Source organism: Ailuropoda melanoleuca, chromosome 11 (genome assembly GCF_002007445.2).
Source record: "Ailuropoda melanoleuca isolate Jingjing chromosome 11, ASM200744v2, whole genome shotgun sequence".
Classification (NCBI taxonomy): Eukaryota; Metazoa; Chordata; class Mammalia; order Carnivora; family Ursidae; genus Ailuropoda; species Ailuropoda melanoleuca.
This window is the reverse complement of record NC_048228.1, coordinates 41359292-41370303: the sequence shown is the minus strand read 5'-3', so window position 1 is coordinate 41370303 and position 11012 is coordinate 41359292. Positions and strand designations below refer to the sequence as shown.

Below are 11012 nucleotides of genomic sequence, written 5' to 3'. Positions count from 1 at the left end.
AAATAAATAAATATTTTTTTAAAAAAATGATTCAATAGAGGCGCCTGGGTGGTGCAGTTGTTAAGCCTCTGCCTTCGGCTCAGGGTGTGATCCTGGTGTTCTGGGATCAAGCCCTGCATCAGGCTCCTCCACTAGGAGCCTGCTTCTTCCTCTCCCACTTCCCCTGCTTGTGTTCCCTCTCTCGCTGGCTGTCTCTGTCAAATAAATAAATAAAATCTTTAAGAAAAAAAAAAATGATTCAATAAACTGGGTTAGGCTGTACTACTCCTTGTACTCCAGGATGAATTGTGGCTGCATGAGGAAGGGAACAGTTCACAGTTACTGAGCACTTCCCACACATCATACTAAGTGTTTTCNGAAAAAAAAATGATTCAATAAACTGGGTTAGGCTGTACTACTCCTTGTACACCAGGATGAATTGTGGCTGCATGAGGAAGGGAACAGTTCACAGTTACTGAGCACTTCCCACACATCATACTAAGTGTTTTCTACTGTCAGGGTGTTTAAGATTGAATGTTATCACCCTTTTTAAGAGAGGAAACTAAAGTTCAGAGACACTGTCACTTGCCCCATGTTGCCCAAATAACAGAGCTGGAATTCAATTTGAAGTCGGCCTAAATGCAACCCGCAACTCCAAGGCATCCTAGCTCTTTAGGTGGAATACAGTGAGTAGCCCTGGCAAAGCCCATGTTCTTCCCGCTGTGCTGCCTCAACGGTCCAGCAGCTCTTTTCCAGACATAGAGCTGAACTCATTCTTAACATTATTTCTCTGGCCCCACTTCTGAGCTTCATATAGGCACCCGCTTCCATGAACCCATGATTATTTTGTTGTTAAGGATTTTTATTTATTTGAGAGAGAGAGAGCACGAGGGGATGGAGGGGCGGAGGGAGAAGCAGACTCCCTGCTGAGCAAGGAGCCTGACCAGGGGCTCAGTCCCAGGATCCTGGGATCATGACCTGAACCGAAGGCAGATGCTTAACCAACTGAGCTACCCAGGCGTCCCCCCCCATGAACCCATGATTATTTAGATCAGTTAGAATACAATTTATTCAGTTAGAGCTTTTTTTTTTTTTTTATTTTCCAGTTACATTCTTCACACTAAAGATAATGTGTGGCTTCTGGGACAATTTGACTGTGTCCAGTTCTCAGGAACACGTTTACAAACTGCTTCTGGAGACGACAGATTTCTGACAGGTCTACTTTCAAACCCTTACATTGATTTGTGTCGTGACTATCTTAAAGGGTGGCTTTTGGTGGTCTTGTCCCCAGATTTGTCCTGATGTGGTAAATAATGACCATGTACTTAATATTTTCAGAACAGAGCATTGATTTCACCACTTTGTGTTAGGTGACTATTTAGAGAAATACTTTAAAAATACATTGTTTATGGATTCTTTAAATTCATGTTAATGCTCATTTTAGAACTGGGAATTTCTGTTAATGCCCAACGCCACTGACTGCTCATTCCAGGGATATATTCTCACTAGACTATGAACGCTGCCAGCAGGAACCCTTCCTGCATGTCCCATGGGCCTGTATACAGCACAGACTAGCTTCTCGACACAAACATTCATCAGGTAGATAAATGGGAATCCTCAAGTAATAAAGCAGCAGTTGAGAATTAACACACATGACAGTCTGCGTAGTTCTTTTTCACAGAAATATACTTGTGACACCTAATGGGGCCCTTTCTGTAATACCACAAAGGCATTCTTAATTGTCGTGAAAATACCACAGTAATCATTATCATTATATTAACCCACAGGTTCTTGGGAATACTTACAAAATAAAATTGTAAAGCACTAAATCTCAGACAATACACTTTCTCACACATTTCAAAATTTACAAATAAGACTAGACAGAGAAAAAATGGAACAAACTAGAGGAGTCCCACATTATATAGGAAGTTGTGGGAGAAAGGTGGCATTTCCAGTCAGAAAAGATGAATGATTCAATATATGATGTTGGAACAATTAGTTAACCATCAAAAAAATTAGATTCTTAACACACCGTAGAAAAACGGAGATTCAAAATGGAATAAGCATTTACATACTTAGTTCATAAAAGTCATAGAAAAAAACATGGGAAATATTTTTAATAATGTAAGAAGAGAGGGAAATGGGTTTTACCTACTGCCAGACAATACACACAGCAGAGAGTAAATATGTTGTGCAAACCCCCAAGCAGAACTTCCTGCAAATACATTCTCAAAAAGAAATACTATCACAATTCATAATCCACACAAAAATATAAATATTCTAACATTTGACAGACATCAAGGTCAAAAAGCACTTTTTAAGACTAATAAAGCTGAATATGTAAAAAATACAAAACTTCTATATGGCAAAAGACATAGAAAAATAAAAGATAAAAGATTAAAATAGGTAAAACGTTGACAAAACAGGACAAAGGGTCACTATCCATAATGTGTTACAATGTATCAATCAAAAAGGAAAGACCACAATAGAAAGGCAAGCAAAGGACATGAATAGGCAAGTGATCATGAAAAATACTCCAGTCATAATTTTTTAAATGGAATCTTAAATANGAAATATTTTCACAGATCAGAACTGATCATTCCTTAGACTGGTGCAGCTGTGGGAAGCCAGCCCTACTCAAGCATTGCTATACATCATCGGACAGCAGCCTGTCCAACATTATAACATGAGGTTGGCCTGGCATTTCAAGTTGTAGGAAGTGATCCTCCAAAAATTCTTGCACAACAGTATGGGTATTTGTAGCAGCATTATAATACCAATAAGTTCAAAGCTATCTAAATGTCCATGAATAAGGAATGGTTAAATAAATTACAGTCCTTCTATGCAATGGAATACTTCTATGAAGCCACTGTTCTAAAGAATGAGGTAGATCAACAAAGACTGACATGTCAAGATTCTCCATAATATGTCATTACGTGACTTATGAAACAGTATATATGGAATGATCTCTGTATTTCTTAAAATGATATAACATAAACAAAAATTAGAAGGCTATACATGTGCCGATCATTAGAGAGTGAAAATACATGGCATTCACATTTTAACCTCAAGTGGTCATTAATTCCCTCTACACTTGTATTACATCTATAATCCAAAAAGATTTCCAACCCCTTAAAAAAAACAATCGTTTCAGAAATGGCCACATTTTTTTATGAGAACTGTATGCAGTGGGAGGTGACATCTAATCCAGAATGACTTCACATAACAACGGGTGTTACTCTTCACTGCATGGGAAGACAAGAACACACACAGCAGCCAGTAAATACATCGAGCAAACTCCCCAAAAACTCCCTGAAATAGGTGAAATACATTCTCAAAAATGGATCCTATGACAATTCACAAACCACATGAAAATATAAATATTCAAATATTCCCACAGGCCCTGCCAGTGAGATGCATGCATCAGCTCTGCACTGTCTTTACTGGCCACTAAGGAAGACGGAGACCAGTCAGGCCAGCAACCCTTACTAGGTACAAGAAGAGATGTGGCTGGTGGGCTCCAGAGCTGTGCAGAGATCCATCGGCACTGATGGCCCAGGAGTTACGACAACTTCTTCATTCACCTCCAAGAAAGCGCCGGCTTCTTTGAAAGAAGTAGATTTCTTTTTATGGCAGCCTTCTGCACAACTTGTGTCCTTTTTTCTGTGTNGAGAAAAGGAACTACGAAAGAGCCGGAAAACAATGAATGTCAATGTCAGCACCTCCATGCCTATCAACAGTCATTTNTTCATTCTTCAATCTCCTTTTGTACATCTTGTATGCTACATATTAAAACATACAAGTATTGAAAAATCACTTTAGCAAAGACTGTAGTGACCTCGTGTATTTTAGGGCTCTGTTTGCTTTGGGTCACAAATGTGTAAACACAAAAATGAAGGGGAAAAAGAAAGGAAAAGAGATGGAAACTGGGGTTCTGGTTCAAGAAGGCAACAAAAGTAGGATGCCTGAGTGGCTCAGTTGGTTAAGCATCTGCCTTTGGCCCAGGTCATGATCCCAGGGGCCTGGGATTGAGTCCCGTGTAGGACTCCCTGCTCAGCAGGGAGCCTGCTTCTGCCTCTGNAATCCCAGGATCACGCCCTGAGCCGAGGCAGATCCTTAACGACTGAGCCACCCAGATGCCCCTGTATCAATAGTCATTTTAAACTAAATGGCCCAAATTCTCCAAACAAAAGACAGGGAGTGGCTGCTGAATGGATTTAAAAACAAGACCCATTTCTATGCTGTCCACAAGAGACTCCTTCAGATATACAGACACACACAGACTGAAGGTGAAGGGATAGAGAAAGATGCTTCCCTCAAGTGGAAGCCAAAANGCTTCTGCCTCTTCCCTGTGCTCATGTTTGCATGCTCTCTCTCTCTCTCTCTCTCCTCTCTCTCAAATAAATAAATGAAATCTTGAAAGAAAGAAAAAGAAAGAAAGAAAGAAAGAAAGAAAGAAAGAAAGAAAGAAAAAGAAAGAAAGAAAGAAANTCCCTATGCTCATGCTTGAATGCTCTCTCTCTCTCTCTCTCTCCTCTCTCTCAAATAAATAAATAAAATCTTGAAAGAAAGAAAGAAAAGAAAGAAAGAAAGAAAGAAAAAGAAAGAAAGAAAGAAAGAAAGAAAGAAAGAAAGAAAGAAAGAAAGAAAGAAAGAAAGAAAAGAAAGAAAATGTAAGTAGATCCTAAACTCACCTCTGGGAAAAAAACCCTAAACACTCAGAACAACCCCATCACATCAGACAAAAGGGAGGGAAACCAAGTGGAAGTGGGTANGTAAGTAGATCCTAAACTCACCTCTGGGGAAAAAACCCTAAACACTCAGAACAACCCCATCACATCAGACAAAAGGGAGGGAAACCAAGTGGAAGTGGGTAGGAAAGACTGAGATAAAATCTCACCATAAGCCGCACCCCAGACAGAGCCATCCACAATCAGGAGGGAACTCAAAACATGGAGCTTCTCCCTCAGGAGCAAAGGATTCATACCCCAGATCAGGCACCCCAACTTTTAATACAGGCATCTGAGAGACAAGCCCCCAAAACATCTGGCTTTTAAGACCAACAGGTGTGGTTTACCTAAGAACCACAGGTCTATGCTGAATGGAGGAACTTGCAAACCGACTCACCTGCCCCAGGGCCCAACCCAGGAGCAGCCCTTTGAAAAGTGCCCAGAACTTTATGTAGAAGAGACTCATTTCTTCATTTTACAGCATCAAACTGAGGGGCAGAAAAAGAAGCAGACATCTAGGACCAGGAAGAGAGTTCCATTATAAGACAAACTCAAAGACAGCCACACCAAGATACATTATAATTAAAGTGTCAAAAGTTAAAGACGAGAGAGAATCATGAAAGCAGCAAGAGAAAAACAACTTGTTGCATACAAGGGGACCCCCATAAGGCTATTTGCAGATCTTTCAGCAGAAACTTTGCAGGCCAGAAGGAGTGGCATGATACATTCAAGGAACTGAAACGAAAAAACTTCCAACCAGGAACACTCTACTCAGCAAAGTTATCATTCAGAAGTAGAGGTGAAATAAAGAGTTTTCCAGAAAAGCAAAAGCTAAAGGAGTCATCAACACTTACAAGAAATGTTAAAGGGATTTCTTTAAGCTGAAATGAAAGGGTGCTAACTAGTAACGCGAAAACATATGAAAGTATACATCTCACTGGTAAAGATAAACATACAGAAAAGTAGTGAATTAATTACTTAAAAAGCTAATATGAAGGTTAAATGACAAAAGTTGTAAAAATAATCATAACCACAGTAATAAGTTAAGAAATACACAAAATAAAAAGATGTAAAATGTGACCTCAGAAACATAAAACATGGAGGAGGGATAAAATGTAGGGCTTTAGAATGTGTTCAAACTTAGGATGTTATCAACTTAAAATAGACTATTATAAATACAAGTTGTTATATGTAAGCCTCATGGTAACCACCAAGCAGAAATCTACAGTAGATACACAAAAGAGGAGAAAGGAGTCTAAGCATACCTCTAAAGAAGTCATCAAACTACAGAGGAAGACAACAGAGAAGAAAGGAAAGGAAGAGAAAAGGAACTACGAAAGAGCCGGAAAACAATGAATGTCAATGTCAGCACCTCCATGCCTATCAACAGTCATTTTTTTTTAATTAAGATTTTATTTATTTATTAGAGAGAGAGAGACAGCCAGTGAGAGAGGGAACACAAGCAGGGGGAGTGGGAGAGGAAGAAGCAGGCTCCCAGCATAGGAGCCTGATGCGGGGCTCGATCCCAGAATCCCAGGATCACGCCCTGAGCCGAGGCAGATCCTTAACGACTGAGCCACCCAGATGCCCCTGTATCAATAGTCATTTTAAACTAAATGGCCCAAATTCTCCAAACAAAAGACAGGGAGTGGCTGCTGAATGGATTTAAAAACAAGACCCATTTCTATGCTGTCCACAAGAGACTCCTTCAGATATACAGACACACACAGACTGAAGGTGAAGGGATAGAGAAAGATGCTTCCCTCAAGTGGAAGCCAAAAGAAAGCTGGGGTAGCTACACTCATATCAAACAAAATAGACTTTAAAACAAAACCTGTAAAGAGAGACAAGGGCAATACCTAAGGATAAAGGGGTCAATACAACAAGAGGATATAACACTTATAAATACATATGCATACAACATAGGAACACCTAAATATAGAAAGCAAATATTAACAGTCCTAAAGGGAGAAATTATCAGCAATACAAAAATAATATGGGACTTTGATTCCCCACTTACATCAATGGATAGAATATCCAGACAGAAAATCAATAAAGAAACACTGGTCTTGAATGACACATTAGACCACATGGGCTTAACAGATATATATGGAACATTCCATCCAAAAGCAACAGAATACATACTTCTCAAGAGCTCATGGAACAGTCTCCAGGGTAGATCATATGTTAGGCCACAAAACAAGTCTTAACAAATTTGAGAAAATTAAAATCACAGCTAGCATCTTTGCTGACCACAATGGTATGAAACCAGAAATCAACTGCAAGAAGAAAACCGGAAAATTCTGTGGAGACTAAATATATGGTGGACAAACAACATGCTACTGAGCAACCAATGAGTCAACAAGGGAATCAGAAGTGAAACAAAACACCTGAGACAGACAAACATGGAACTGCAACATACCAAACCAAGCTCATGGAGGTAGAGAATAGATGGGTGATTGCCTGGGGCCGGGGGGGAGGGGTATCAGTGAAGGGAGTCCAAAGGACAGACTTCCAGTTATAAAATACATAAGTCATGGGAATGCAATGTACAGCTTAGTGACTGCAGTTGATGATACTGTATTATATAGTTGAAAGTTGCTAAGAGAGTAAATCTTAAAGTTCTCATCACATAGGGAAAAACCTCTACATACAGGGCAGATGCTAACTGGACTTATTGTGGTGATCATTTCATAATATATACACATATGAATCATTTGTTGTAAANAGGAAAGACTGAGATAAAATCTCACCATAAGCCGCACCCCAGACAGGGCCATCCACAATCAGGAGGGAACTCAAAACATGGAGCTTCTCCCTCAGGAGCAAAGGATTCATACCCCAGATCAGGCACCCCAACTTTTAATACAGGCATCTGAGAGACAAGCCCCCAAAACATCTGGCTTTTAAGACCAACAGGTGTGGTTTACCTAAGAACCACAGGTCTATGCTGAATGGAGGAACTTGCAAACCGACTCACCTGCCCCAGGGCCCAACCCAGGAGCAGCCCTTTGAAAAGTGCCCAGAACTTTATGTAGAAGAGACTCATTTCTTCATTTTACAGCATCAAACTGAGGGGCAGAAAAAGAAGCAGACATCTAGGACCAGGAAGAGAGTTCCATTATAAGACAAACTCAAAGACAGCCACACCAAGATACATTATAATTAAAGTGTCAAAAGTTAAAGACGAGAGAGAATCATGAAAGCAGCAAGAGAAAAACAACTTGTTGCATACAAGGGGACCCCCATAAGGCTATTTGCAGATCTTTCAGCAGAAACTTTGCAGGCCAGAAGGAGTGGCATGATACATTCAAGGAACTGAAACGAAAAAACTTCCAACCAGGAACACTCTACTCAGCAAAGTTATCATTCAGAAGTAGAGGTGAAATAAAGAGTTTTCCAGAAAAGCAAAAGCTAAAGGAGTCATCAACACTTACAAGAAATGTTAAAGGGATTTCTTTAAGCTGAAATGAAAGGGTGCTAACTAGTAACGCGAAAACATATGAAAGTATACATCTCACTGGTAAAGATAAACATACAGAAAAGTAGTGAATTAATTACTTAAAAAGCTAATATGAAGGTTAAATGACAAAAGTTGTAAAAATAATCATAACCACAGTAATAAGTTAAGAAATACACAAAATAAAAAGATGTAAAATGTGACCTCAGAAACATAAAACATGGAGGAGGGATAAAATGTAGGGCTTTAGAATGTGTTCAAACTTAGGATGTTATCAACTTAAAATAGACTATTATAAATACAAGTTGTTATATGTAAGCCTCATGGTAACCACCAAGCAGAAATCTACAGTAGATACACAAAAGAGGAGAAAGGAGTCTAAGCATACCTCTAAAGAAGTCATCAAACTACAGAGGAAGACAACAGAGAAGAAAGGAAAGGAAGAGAAAAGGAACTACGAAAGAGCCGGAAAACAATGAATGTCAATGTCAGCACCTCCATGCCTATCAACAGTCATTTTTTTTTAATTAAGATTTTATTTATTTATTAGAGAGAGAGAGACAGCCAGTGAGAGAGGGAACACAAGCAGGGGGAGTGGGAGAGGAAGAAGCAGGCTCCCAGCATAGGAGCCTGATGCGGGGCTCGATCCCAGAATCCCAGGATCACGCCCTGAGCCGAGGCAGATCCTTAACGACTGAGCCACCCAGATGCCCCTGTATCAATAGTCATTTTAAACTAAATGGCCCAAATTCTCCAAACAAAAGACAGGGAGTGGCTGCTGAATGGATTTAAAAACAAGACCCATTTCTATGCTGTCCACAAGAGACTCCTTCAGATATACAGACACACACAGACTGAAGGTGAAGGGATAGAGAAAGATGCTTCCCTCAAGTGGAAGCCAAAAGAAAGCTGGGGTAGCTACACTCATATCAAACAAAATAGACTTTAAAACAAAACCTGTAAAGAGAGACAAGGGCAATACCTAAGGATAAAGGGGTCAATACAACAAGAGGATATAACACTTATAAATACATATGCATACAACATAGGAACACCTAAATATAGAAAGCAAATATTAACAGTCCTAAAGGGAGAAATTATCAGCAATACAAAAATAATATGGGACTTTGATTCCCCACTTACATCAATGGATAGAATATCCAGACAGAAAATCAATAAAGAAACACTGGTCTTGAATGACACATTAGACCACATGGGCTTAACAGATATATATGGAACATTCCATCCAAAAGCAACAGAATACATACTTCTCAAGAGCTCATGGAACAGTCTCCAGGGTAGATCATATGTTAGGCCACAAAACAAGTCTTAACAAATTTGAGAAAATTAAAATCACAGCTAGCATCTTTGCTGACCACAATGGTATGAAACCAGAAATCAACTGCAAGAAGAAAACCGGAAAATTCTGTGGAGACTAAATATATGGTGGACAAACAACATGCTACTGAGCAACCAATGAGTCAACAAGGGAATCAGAAGTGAAACAAAACACCTGAGACAGACAAACATGGAACTGCAACATACCAAACCAAGCTCATGGAGGTAGAGAATAGATGGGTGATTGCCTGGGGCCGGGGGGGAGGGGTATCAGTGAAGGGAGTCCAAAGGACAGACTTCCAGTTATAAAATACATAAGTCATGGGAATGCAATGTACAGCTTAGTGACTGCAGTTGATGATACTGTATTATATAGTTGAAAGTTGCTAAGAGAGTAAATCTTAAAGTTCTCATCACATAGGGAAAAACCTCTACATACAGGGCAGATGCTAACTGGACTTATTGTGGTGATCATTTCATAATATATACACATATGAATCATTTGTTGTAAACCTGAAACTAATATAATGTTCAATGTCAATTATACCTCAGTAAAAAGGGGGGGGAACTATGGTGCAAAATAACTCAATGTATCAAAATGGCTATTTGTATCTGGACTGGACCATTTGTGATTGAGGTCACTCACAGCTCACCCATTGATTCATTCAGGCCACTGGTGGCTCATCTATTCATTCAGTCAGTCAGTCAGTCAATCAGTTAACCAGCAACACCTGTGGATGCTTGCTTGCTATGAGTCAGGCACTCTCCTGAGTGCTGGGAGATAGCTGGGAACAAGCCAGACACGTTCCTTCCCTATCTCACTAAAGAAAAGAAATTAAAACTTAGATCTAAGACCAGGGAGTTTTATTCTGCTAAGATTTCTCTTATTTTGTGGTAAAATTAAACCCCAAGTATTCCTTATGTTGATTGTTATATTAGCAATCAGTATATAATCAGTTATATCAGTATCATTGAATATAACTCAGACCCTGTTTCCTGATAACAGTGAAAATTACAATGCCCCAAGATTAAAATATATATGTGTGTATGTACTGATGTTTGTTTTTGTTTTTTTTTTTTTTAAGATTTATTTATTTACTTGAGAGAGAGAGGGAGGGGTGAGGGTATGGGCAGAGGGAGAGAATCTTCAAGCAGACTCCCCACTGAGTGCAAAGCCTGACATGGGGCTCGATATCATGACCCATGAGATCATGACCTGAGCCAAAACCAAGAGTCAGACGCTTAACCCACTGAGCCACCCAGGTGCTCCTATTGATATCTTTTTTAATTTACTTTCTGCGAACCCACCTAATGACTGACTCTAAAATGATGTATACTTGGCTGTATGGATTGGTATATATCCCATATTATGAAATACATGTATACAAATATGTATTTCAATATCTGTGTATGTTTCATATTTCATAGTTTGAAAATACTTCGCAACCATTCAGCATAATCCTTAGTCACAGAAGCATTGTGAAATAACTTGGCGTTTGGAAGAC

The 11012-nt window shown here is 39.4% G+C and overlaps 1 protein-coding gene across 1 annotated transcript in view; it reads right to left on the bottom strand.

Moving 5' to 3' along the window:
- Positions 1-402: 402 nt before the first annotated feature.
- Positions 403-11012, bottom strand: part of SLC10A6 (solute carrier family 10 member 6) — a 34949-nt gene continuing 24339 nt past the window's right edge. Inside the window, 2 exon segments of the mRNA XM_002913608.4 lie at positions 403-3648; positions 3728-3761. Coding sequence (XP_002913654.2) covers positions 3468-3648; positions 3728-3761 — 215 coding nt within the window. The 3' untranslated portion in view covers positions 403-3467.